The following is a 12356-nucleotide window of genomic DNA, read 5'->3' as shown; positions in this document are numbered from 1 at the left end:
AGTCATGCAAGTGAAAACATGGTACATTTTAGAAAAGAGCCAGGCTTGGACTCTTCCTTCCCACACAGGAATCTGCAGCTGGTCCTAGTCTGGTATCACCTGGAGGTGTCTCTAACGTGGTCTTTACTGCCTTATTCCATCCCTGAGGAGGAGACTGTGCAGGTCTGTTTCTAACTCTGCTCTCTGTACCCCCACTGAATGCCTGTTCCAACTCGATAGATTGATGGCATTCATTTCTTTTGTTTATGGTCCTCAAGCCAGTTTTCAACCCACACGAATGTTCGTATGCAAGCTAGTTTGGACTTATTTGCCAGGTAAGATTTAATAAGACACAACTCCTTAATGAACAACCCAATACAGGACACTGAATGCCTTCACTCCATCCCCTTATATTATAAGGGGGAGATCTGCTTCCTCCAAACCTTCAGAGCAGTTTTGATTTTTGCCTCTACTCTGGGTGCCCCACTTGGGGTACCCCATAACAAAGTTAGTCATTTGGAAGGCAGTTTTCAGGAAAATTGGGGCCAGCTATCCTCACTTGCAAGGATTTTTCAATTGCTGAACACTATCCCTAGCCTAAATGGAGTAGAAAAAGAACTGAAATCTCTAAATTTTCACAATATTTTGAATTTGACTTGGTCCCCTGCAATAACTTGGCTTCATTTTTCAATGTGCATGATGGAGAACACCTTAGAAGCCCTCCTCTTCTGTTCCCACCTGCACCTTAGCCAACGTCTGCCTCTACGCCATGCCAGATTGCAAAGGAATGACCTTTGGAAGACTTCATCAGAGGAATTATCCTTTAACTCTCTCTGTGCTTTTGCCCACCCACTGAATTGACAACCAGTGCTGTCCTCTGCCAAGGACCAATGTCAACCAGGAGAACAGAAAGCCCTGGATGAACCAGGGCTAGTCCACTTGTTGTTAACAAGTTGCAGCCTGGTGCCTTCTCAGACACAGGAGCTAGGCAGCATCCTGGGGGACCACGGTGTCTAAGCATTCAGAGGAGCTGCAGGTCCTCACCTACAGCCATCTGGGAATGGAGAGCTGTGTCAAGCAAGGTGGCTACCAAGGGAGCAGTTATGCTGCCTCCAAATCTCAGCATGGCAAAGCAAGGTCATGGCCCTACAAACGTTTGTCTCTCTACCAGAGACCTCTGCAGTCTGCTATGACATGAAAACCCACCAAAGCTGCTCTCCCAGGAGTACCCTACTCCAGACATGTTACTGCACTGCTCCTGGAAAGGCTTTTCACCTTGAACACTTGAACATTGCCCAGAAATGTCATCAGCCCTTTACACAGCAGAGCTGTCACTCCAGAAGGAGTCATGCCCCAAAGCCAGCATTACTGCAGTACTGCCTCTTACAAGAATGAGGCTGCCTTGGAGTGAGACTCTGTGCTGGACAATACACCCAAAGATGGATGTTTCAAATGTCTGGGAGCTGAAGTGGGTGGTTGTGGGTGCTCCAACACCAGGCAGGGGCACACTCCAGCAGTGCTGGTGCTCCATAACCCATGATGGCTTCACCAGTCCTTGTGTCCGCATAGGAAGAGGAGTGAGAAGGGGGTTTCTTCCCTGGTGTGGGGAAGGAAAAGAAGGCTGCTGTGTTCACATTCCCAGCATACACGCTTGTATTTTATTTTGTTTTGTTTTTATGCTGTTTCTTGGCCTCCAGTCCCTTGAGTTGCAAGAGCTGCCTGGGAAAGGGAACAGCCTGCAAGGGGACGCCACGATGTGGGTCCTGAGCCTGCCATGCCTGCATCGATGCAGAGGCATGGCACTCCCCGTGATGGTGAGTCCCTCTGCCCTCGGGGCCTGAGAAGAGGCAGGTGAAAGAGCCAGTGGCTGGGAAGGGGTCTGATCTTGCCGCTGTGCCCTGAAGCAAGAGGTGAATGGCAATGAACACCTGCCTTTGGCTGCAGTTTCTCTTCTTGGCACCAAGAGCTCGTGTTTGGATTCAAAGTGCGGTAACAAAGCCCTTGCCGGCGAACACATTTCAACATGTTATTATTCCCAGGCTGGCTTTCAAGATCCTCTTTCTATTCCTTCTGTACTGATTGCTCTTGTTTCTCTTGGCTCCCAGCTCTGGCTTTTCAGGCTTCATTAACTGGAATTTATTAGCAACTTTAAACAATCTTCGTGCTGCCAAAAAGAGAGAAAGAAAGAAAAGAAGAAAAAAAAGAAAGAAACAAAGAGGAGACACACTAAACTGCAGGCTGCTCCCTGCCTGTGTGAGGCCCAGGTCTGAACACCTCTATCACTGGAGGTTTTCTTCAGAGGAAAGGACCGCTAAGTGCAGACAGAGGAGAGTGCAGACTGATGGAGAGCTGTCACAGAGGAGACCTCGGTGGTGTTGCCTCTTCAAAGCCAGCTGAGACTGGAGAATCTGGCCTCTTGGCAGCCTCCAAGCATTGAGTGCTAATTGCATCCGCAACACCTTCCTGAGCAGCTCACATTAAAAACTAATGACTAACAGGTCCCGGCACACCTGAGAGGCCCATTCTCGTCACTGAATGGATGGGTAAACAGAGGCACTGGCAGGGAAAATCACTCTACCAAGACCACACAGTGAGTGAGCAGTTTGAGCTGGAGCAGTCCTGGTGCCCTCAACTGTGCCCTAACCACAGCGTTGCCTCTGATCCCTTGTGGGACACAGCCGTTTGGTCTCCAGAGGGGAGATGAGCTAACGCAGAAATGTCCTGTGGGACACAGGCGGGCTGGACATCATGGTGTGGCTTGGGTGATTGCTTCGCTGTCCTCAAGACCCTCACGTGCCATCCTGCTCTCACTTGTTCTTCACATGCCCCCCACCTGGCATGGCTGTGTGCAGAGGACTAACATACTCAGGGCTCAGGTGGGTCCAGCAACCCAGATTTACAGTGCTCCACAGTAGCCTGAAGGATGTGCAACAAGGCACATTTGTCCTCAGTGTCCATGGGACACATGTGCTTAATCTACCCATTTTTTCAGCTTTCTTTCCCCTTTCTATTATTCCTGCTCCTTGGTTGAACCCCAGCACCATGCACAAGCTAAGCCTTGAGTCCTGATCTCTGACTTTCATGAAACTTCACCTTCATGAGGAGCCTGAGATGGTGATAAAATAGAGTCAGAGAAAGAGAAGGACTTGTAAAAGGTGTGGAACACCAGCTTTCCTCCAAGGTGCTGTGACTCTGGACTACTGGGACTAGATCTAACAAGAGAAAAGATTGGCAGCAGCAGAGCAGGAGAGGGGAACTATGAGGAGCTCATGGAGGAGTCAGAGGAACATGGACTTTCTCTGACTGTCAAAAAGATGAGGGTTACAGATCACAGACACATGCGTTGAAGGGCCAGGGGTGTCAGGAGTTTCTGGGATGTTTCTGAACATTAGACCAGGGTAAAAATGTCCCTAAAATATAAGAGTTTCCAGGGGATCTCAAAAGGAGATTTGAAAATCTGTGTTGAATTTGGCAAATATTTTTGGCTGAGGAACCTGTGATTTTTTTCAGAATGTTCAAGCATCTTTTTTAAGGCATCTTTGCAATATAGCAAATACCATTTGAAATACCATTTTCTTTTCAAGTTTGACCCAAAGTAAAAGAGTAAAGGTTAAGAATTAAACTGAAAATGAAATGTACTTTTCTCTTCCAGGTTAAAAGAACTTTTTGGGGTTGACCGAAGCCCCAGGACATCACTTTTGGTTCACCTTGAATTGAATTTTGCAAGTTTTGTCTTCAGTTGCTCCAGCCTGTTACTCACCCAGTTTATCAAGGATGTAACAGGGAACATAACATATGAGCCAGGCTGGGGCTGTAAGATCACCCCAAATCCCTGGAGATGAGAAACCTGCTGAAAGGTTTCCATCTAACTGAAGACAGGCACTTGCAGCAAGGATGGCTGTAGCAGAGTCCTCTTCCTTATCAGCCCTTCTCTGCCTGGAGGTCAGTCAGATGCATGGGCAGGTCTTCCTCCTTCCCAGGAGGCACTAACACTGAGATACCTGGATTGTCCCTCATTGCTCAGCAGGTCTTCACACACTTAGCATGCCCCAGCATGGGCAGTTCTTCCATGAAGAAGTAGACAGAAAGCTTGGTCTCCTGCGCTACATGTCACCCCAGTAGACCCAAGGGACTATGTTCTGCGTAGATGAAATCTGCAGAGATTTGAGCTGTGAAACCTGAACTTTTGAGGATGTGTAAACAGGCAGGATTTGTTTGCTTGATTCTTGTGCATGTCCTGGCACAGAGGGTGATCCCATTCTGAATGTCATGGTCCTGATGTAATGTTTTGGGATGAAAGTTTGGTAAAGATATAAGTGAAAAGAGCAGCGGAAATGCCAGGCAAATTGCATTACTGGTCAATGACAGCCCTATGAATGATGTACACACTGTCTCTGTCTAGATGTTGTTGTTGAAAGAATCACTTTTAATTCCTGATAATATATAAAAATCCTTCCTTGCTGGATTTCATATAAATTACTTGATTTCCATAAATAAGATTACTGTCTTATTGCTATCAAATTCAGGCAGGAACTTGGGTATGCATAGATATATAATGCTGCAGTTTCCATTTCTTCTCCTAACTGTGATGGTTTTTCCTAGTCAAAATACCTTTGCTTTCCGAATGAGGACTTGTGGCATTTTGAACCTCTAGTAAATGTTCTCTAACAAATTCCAATTATTTTTCAAATTTTCCTGTTTAAATTTTTCTTCTCCATCTGTTTAATTCATAATTATTTTTGACTGTGGGAAGCTGGCTCTTTTGGAGCCTATGAATATTTATTCATTGCTGGTTGAGACTGTTCTGTTTGTACATGACATGTAATCTGGACCCAATTGCTTGCAGCAAGACAACTGTTAATTATATGCAACAGAGTATGGCCTCTGTGTGTGAAAAGCTGTACTACCCCCAGTGAATGATTTGGGTGTCCACACTTCAATGCAGATGTTGACAAAATGGAAAGAGAAAGGCTGCAAGATGGATGCAAGGTCTTGGGTAGCTCAAGCTCCAAAGCTAAAGAAGGATAAAAAAATTACTCCAGCTCAGTCTGTAAATGCCTAATGGGGAGGGCAGTTTGGGTAGCTGTGGTCCTTGCAAGTCTAATGAATAGAAACTACAGACAGATGAAGATGAGTTGGAAGACTATTTGAAGTTAAAAACCTATAGTATGATTTGATAATTGTGAGATTTGACCTGTTATGGGAATAATGAACATCGGTATCTTGTCTGGTCTCTTTGTATATGTGTGTCCACATCAGTGTGTACACTCATCTGCAAACTCTTTTCTGAATGCACAGACAGGACTCTGCTCATGAGAGTGGCGTCTGAGCACAGCACACTGTCACACAGTGCAGAGGCTCACGTCAGTAAGGTGTTAGGCTGGTCAGCACCACAACCTGTGCACATCACTGGAATTACACTGTAGTACTGGATGCTGATGATTCAGGGTTGCTCCACTGCAGAACATGTGGGCTAGTACATCTGGGAGATGAAAATGCGTCCTTTCAGGGTAGTGCAAACACCTATTCTGTAAGAAATTCTCACATTTTGGAAAATACCATTTTTGAACTGTCAATATCATATATGGTGGTGGCTGCAAGATCTGATACAGTAAAGTCAAAATTTTTCATTTAGACAGATTAAGCTGTAGCAAGTGTTATATATACAGTAAGTACAACACATACATCAAATGTAGCATTAATATTAGTATTTCATGCAACGTAATAATAGTGTTTTGAAGAAACTGTGTTTTCCAACAGAATCTATTGTGCTGAAAGGAGCAACAGCATGAGAATAACACCTGGAGGTATTTCTCATGGTCAAGTGGAATAAGACCATACAGGTACAATTTACCATGTAGAAATGGCCAACCTCAATATTCTGCCCACCACCCCCCCCAACCTGCTCCCATTTTTGGGGCTCCCAAGGGATTCCAGTGGTTTATAATGCTGGTGGTTAACTTTCACACTTTCAGAAGTGGGGCCACTCCTTCACTGACACACAGCCACATGCCAATCCCTGGGGATTGTGATTGCTGCTGTGTCTGAGTGTGCCTGCTCAGACTGCAGTACACATTGGTGCATGATGGGACACCTCAGCCTCTGGGGCAAATTTTTCAGACTTCAATTGCCCAGGCTCATTGCCACCTGAACGGCAATGTGTCTCTGGACTGCAGGGAGGCTGTGAGGGGGACCCTGTATGCAGAAGGGTGAATGAAGCTCCCTGTTTGCTGGCTCTGCTCCAGGGTACAGTGTTGATTTTTGCATAATGGGTTGGGTACTCTTTTATTTTGGCTTTTGACACATGCACCATCTCAGCCTAAAGGTAATGACCTCAGTCAAACCCCTAAGCTAGAGTAGCAAACAAACCCTCTCCCAGCATGCAACCTCCTTCCATCTCAGCCTGTAGCTGCAGTGACAACACTGGGGATTGCTACCAGAGCCACAGGCACCCTGTCCAGTGTCGTGTCCCATCCCCTCCTGCGACCATGCTCTGCCCGGTGTGGCCGCTCCATACTTACAGCTCCTCCAGGAAGCGCAGGTGACGGAGAGTGCTGGGCTGCAGCTGGCTAATGTTGTTCATGCTCAGATCTCTAGTGGGGAGAAAGACAGAAGTTTCTGATCAGTCACACTGTGGTTTGCACAGAATAAACCCCAGGCTCTGTGTCCCCTCTCTGCTAAGAGGGAATATGAGAAGTCCGTGCAAATGGCATTTCAGCATTAGCATCTTAACACAGCCCAGACTCTGCCTGCAAATGGATGGAGAGGAGTAACCAGAGAGACACTTGCTCCTTCAGGGTGGTCTGCCTGAACTTCTCCAGGTTGTGGAGCAAGTTAGGACATTTCCTAGCAGCACAAGCAGTATTAGTGTCTCACAATTTTTGGAGAGTGAACAGGAAGCCTGGTGATGCTGGAGTAGGACAGTATGTCCTTGGGCCCAAAAGTATCTTTCTGTGACCACTGGTCATGCCAGCCACCACAGGGAGCTTTTCCAGTACGTGGATAGACAGCTGCTTTTGAGGAGAGAGCGAGCCATGGAAGAAGGTGTACATCCTATTGGGCAGGCCTGCTCTAAGCAGGAAAACCTAGAGAACATGCCAGGAATGAGGAACGGAGGTTGACTCTGTGGGTGACAAACTCTGAGTTTAGGGGGTAGGAGGAATCTGTCTGATTGTGCTTGTCTCAGCCTTTGCCATCTCCAGCTAGAGGCTCACGTCCTGTCTGCTTAGGGTCTGACAGACCCTCCCAGAGGAGACTGTGCCATGACCCAAGGGGTTCAGGGGGTGTGCTGAGTTAAGCCTTTGGCACATTACCGAGTCACTGTGAGCTGTCCACTGCAGATTTGTCATCATCTTAGGATATGAGAGTAGCAAAGTCTGCAGCAAATGGTGCATTAGACAAGATGGTAGTTGGGAAAAACAAGGATGCTTCTGGGCTCCGAGGCTCTTCAGGAGGTCTGATACTTGATAGTTGCCACCCTGCCCTCAGGAGTAGCTGCACGTGAGGAAAACTGTGCTTGTGATGCAAGTCTAGAGCAAGCTGTGTCCAGGTGACTGCAAGTGAGCATCAATTTTTACAACTATGAGGAAAGATGAGGCTGAATTAAAAGCTGGTATGGTTAAAACCAATGGGAATGGACAGGACATATACCCTACTGCACAAAGCAATCTTAGTCAAATGTCATCTGAGGCACTGAGTAGACTCATGTGAGACAGAAGGGGCTATTTTTGGTCATTGTGTATAGACAGGACACCGCTTGGCTCCTTCAGACTGCTTAGACTAAGTGGCAGAGGCAGACAGGTGTTTCTCTTGTAATGTGAAAATAGGGAGGCACTACATAAAAATGAAGGCATTTTACTTTACTCTTTCCTCCTGTGAATCTCACAAACTTGTGAGCATAAGGAAGAATGTGCTCCCCCCCTCAATGTCAGTGGGAATTGGCATTGGACAAATGAATGGAGCAAGGAGGCTTGTGCCAAGGACAAGGACTGAAGCATGAAGAAGAAAATTCCTGCAGCACAACCCAGCCATACAAAAGGCACCTTGTATGCAGGATCTCAGTTAAAATGATGCTGTGCTGTGCAGATGGCAGCAGACTCAAGATGTGAGACTGCAGGTCACGTATCAAATGCCCTGGAGCATCACAGGTTGGCTTTGGGCTCTGGGTAGGAAATCGCTTCAGTGGAAAATAGGTTTGTTGAAAAAATTACTGAAATTCCTTTGTGTTCTTCAGTGAGAAAATTCCCAAGTTCTGCTAGTAAAAAAGGCTTAAAAAGTTTGGGGGTGTAGCCTTCTTCACTTTCCACAAAAAACTTCACTGCTTTCTGACCAGATCTATTTGGCATCAGTGGAGGTAGGTTACACCTAGGCAGTGTCTAAAGCCTACCTTTACAGTTTCTCTGGAGATATGTCCTGTGACAAAACTGTGCAGTTTCATGAGCCCTATTTGAAGATACTCCTGGCAAAGTTATATAACTTTCTTCTCTCCAAAGAAGTGGTGGAAAAATCCCCGAAAGACTTATGAGAATTCAAAATTCTGTTTTCAGAATGAATAAAAAAATAAAGTTATAGTCTGCATGGTTCTGTGTGCAATGCTGCATTCTATATTTGGATGATCCCAGGATACAACAGAAGGGTTAAAGTATTATGTTGTGCCGCTTCTATTTTTATTTCTAAATCCCTAAGGGCAGTTGCTACTTAGCACCCATTAAAACATCTTTTTTTCCTACATCAAAGTGTCTCCTGTTTATGTTGTAATGAATCAGTCTGATGTTTTGACATGTTGTGAAACAATGTAAAAATAACGAAAAATAACGTAAAATGAAAGGCTATGAAACAAAATGCAGATCTGAAACACCCAAGATCTCCTTGAAACTCTGAGGTATATTCCTTAAGTTGCCTTCTGCTGGCAGTGTAGGGAATACTCCTTGCTCACTGCAGGAGACACTTCTCAAACCTCATTGAACTGCATTTTGGGTGCCCAGTCCTTTCCTGGGCATGATGGGGACAGCCACCTGTCCCGAGGCCTTGGGTGAACAGGGGTTGTAGGGATATGCAGACCCTCAGCATCATGGCAGTATGTGGCTGGTGGCAATGGGGAGGTCAAAGGTGTTTTGACCCCTTCTTTCCTCCCCCTTGATCCATATCCTGAAGAGGAACAAAATACACTGGTTTCTGAAGAAATCTTCCAAAAGCCAGAGAAGAAATACCATTACCCTATCACTCTGACATCCTTACAGCTCCACCTCATGTGGCTTTTCTTTAAATGCCCCACTCCCCTCCCTCTTGCCCTCTTGCACCCCTGGGGCTCCTGGCCATGGATGGGTCTGAGGGAAGGGGCTCTCTCCCACCATCTCTTGAGGCAGTAAAGAAAAATCCATGCCTGATTTCCAAGGCTATTGCATGGGGAACATTTCAGGTCATTTTATTTAAAACTCACTGGCGTTTTGGGTGTTTGGATGCTGTGGTGGTTTGCAGTCCTGCAGGACTTGAGCGCAACACAGCTACACTCACAATACTGAAAAAGGAAGGCCTATAGTACACACCCTGGTAGTGGTGTGCTAGCTAATGAACAGCGGGGCAAATATGGTGCCAATGACTCATCTCTACCATCAACTCTGCAGCGTGATATCCCATAGGGGCCCCACACCAGCTCCCCTAGAGCACCTGGCTTGGTGTGGTGGAGTTCCTGGACTAGCCATGGTATAAGGACAGCATGGAGGGGATGGTGCAAGGACAGGTGGTGTGAAGGAAGAACGAGTTCCTCCAAGGTCTGGAAATGAACTTCCTGAGCACAGTCCTGGACCCAGTGATTTTGCTAGCCACAAAAGTACGAGATGTTTCTCCACAGACTGTCCATGCTTGTGTGAAAGCTGAGGCACAGGATTCTTTCCTGAAGTGTTGTGGGGGTAAATATTTGACTTATTACTCACATAAAGATGTTGTTGACTTGTTGCTGTGTTTTCCTAAGCCTCATGCTTTTCCTTTTAGTAAGGTTCCTTGTGTTATGTATGTTCCAACTGCATGCAAGAGTGGAAATGCTTCCTGTCAGAGTAATCAGAGAAGCTATTTATCTCTTCAAGTGTTTGGAGGTGGTTACTTCAGCCAGCCACATTTAATTTTGTAAGGAACCCATGGTATTTGAACCTTGTTGGATTTTTTTTTTTTTTTTCAGCAACATCTGGCAGAAGGATTAGGAATTCATGGACTAAATGGATTAGGGACTCCTCTGACCTTTCTCAGTGCTGTCACTGACTTTGACTTTCCAAAATAGCTCTCTCTTTTGATTGGTTAGCATCCAGTGGAGTCAAACAAGTGTTGGGTCACTCATATCTAAGCACGGCTATTGTAATTTGCACTGGGAAACCACTACAAAGATGGGGACCGTACTATAGCAGGCATTAGAGAAATGCACAAAGAACATAATTCAAATCCCCAAGTCTCTTAAACTCTAAAAGAAATTAGAAAGGTAGGAGAGGAAATGGGGTGCTACAGCTTCACCCAGGCTTGCAGTGTAGGACCAGCAGAGGAACTGTCCAGATTCTTGCCTTTGAGTTCATGAGACCACACTGCACTGGTGCACTGGGACAAGCCATCCGTCTCCTGTCCCAGAGCTCCTGTGTTCCTCTTTTCCCAGTGACTAGCCTGTCCGTCCTCTCTGCAAGCTACCAAATAAAAGCAGGAAACCTTTCGCTGTCAAATCATTCTGCGTGGCTGTGGTCTGAAATGCTGACAGTAAAGTGAACTACTCTACTCTACTACTCCCAGAACTGAAACTCTGTTCTGGTATCACCCCATTTACCCATGAAGCAATGTCTTTTAAGGCCTCTTGCATTAGGTGTTGGAATTACCTATGCTTTCAAATGGCACTCCACCAAAGCCATCATGGCTATAATTAGTGTGATTTAACATCCCCCCCTTCCCCAACTAATTCTAAACATTTATCGTAAGCATTTCTAACTTGTACCTGCAGGAAAACTGAGACACAGTTCATGGAAACTGAGCTCATGTGATTCAGCCTCAGACCTTACAACTCCTCTGGCCCTCGAGGGGTTCCTTAAATTATTTGCTTTGATGTCGCCTTCTTTCATGAACAACTTTTGATTATTCACTGATTAGCTGATCTTCCTTACCAAAAAATGATGTGACACACAGCATGCTTTGGGTATCCCAGCAGGACTGTCTGCCATGCTCTCTACCAGTGCTATGAGATGGTTACCACAGTGTTTTAGTTCAGGGATGATATGAGCTTTAAAGATCAAAAGAATTTATCTTTGGCGTAATTGCTCAGGCAGGTGGGATGCAGGCTGTGGTGCTGGTGCTCTGAAACATGGAGCTATGAATGTCCCTGCAGAGCAGCACAGTCCCAGCAACTCAGCTCTGGTGAAGGCACCTGTGGGACCTTGTAGAAGTGTGTGCTCTTAGGCCAAAAGGGAAGGTTTTTTTATGCTACAATATGTGGGTCTGCATGAAGGGCATCCTGAGATACTTGCCCAAGATAGGCCTGAGCAATACCCCCAGGACTTACCTCTAGGGACAGCAGATTGATGTGTCTCACACAAACTCAAAGTGTCTAAAAGCTGCCCACAAAACTGGGGCGAGATGAACCCTGCCCATCACCCCTGAAGCTCCTGTTATACCTCTTCCCAGACCATAAGCAAAGTGTTTCCCCAGAGATGCACTCTAATGTGAATTAACACAAGCAGAAGTCAACAGACCTAAAGCCACACTAGACTAGCACAATGAGATTATGTCTGCTCAGTCAGGAGGGTCTGAAGGTGAAATCTGCAGTGATACAGTTTTGGCTGAGGACGTGCACATAGCCTTCAGAGCCAGATGTGCATCTGGCTCAAGATCTGCAAAGTGCACATGACAAATAGAGAGGTATTGCTCTCCTGGAAGCCATCACAGGACTAGGAGATTTCCTACAGACAGAGCAGCTCCTAACTGTGCATGAGAGAAGACATTGCCCAGCCATCTCTCTCTGTACTCCAAAGGGGCAGAAAGTCTGGTCACTAACTTCAGTCTCCTGAGGTGCTCTCCATGGGTCCCTCTGTCACTCAGCATGACGAGAACCCTGTGTCCTCCTGCCATGAGAGCCGGGGGAAGTAGCTGCCTTCAAGCAGATCTTTGATCTACAAGGTTTCTGTAAGCTCACGGTGTGTGCTTCAAGGGGCAGACCTTCAGGGAGTCAGCAGCAGGGTACTCTATGGTCTTCTGGCTTCTTTCATACCTCAGTGAAATCCCATGCATGTGGCAACAGCTGGAAGTGATGACTGACGTTGCCCAAACCACTGGACAGGTTTTTCAGTATTTAGGGAAATGGACCTTGTGCTCCTCTTTTGTAAGGAGACAGGGTCACCCCAAAGAACATATCT

The 12356-nt window shown here is 46.2% G+C and overlaps 1 protein-coding gene across 1 annotated transcript in view; it reads right to left on the bottom strand.

Moving 5' to 3' along the window:
* LGR6 (leucine-rich repeat containing G protein-coupled receptor 6) overlaps positions 1-12356 on the bottom strand; it is a 148982-nt gene that overhangs the window by 88357 nt on the left and 48269 nt on the right. Inside the window, exon 2 of the mRNA XM_010584747.1 lies at positions 6501-6572. Coding sequence (XP_010583049.1) covers positions 6501-6572 — 72 coding nt within the window. The remainder of the gene's footprint in view (positions 1-6500; positions 6573-12356) is intronic.

The sequence above is a fragment of the Haliaeetus leucocephalus genome, unplaced genomic scaffold, assembly GCF_000737465.1.
Source record: "Haliaeetus leucocephalus isolate CR32 unplaced genomic scaffold, Haliaeetus_leucocephalus-4.0 Scaffold1000, whole genome shotgun sequence".
Lineage (NCBI taxonomy): Eukaryota > Metazoa > Chordata > Aves > Accipitriformes > Accipitridae > Haliaeetus > Haliaeetus leucocephalus.
Note: the sequence above shows the minus strand (reverse complement) of the source record. Positions and strands in the feature narration are given on the sequence as shown.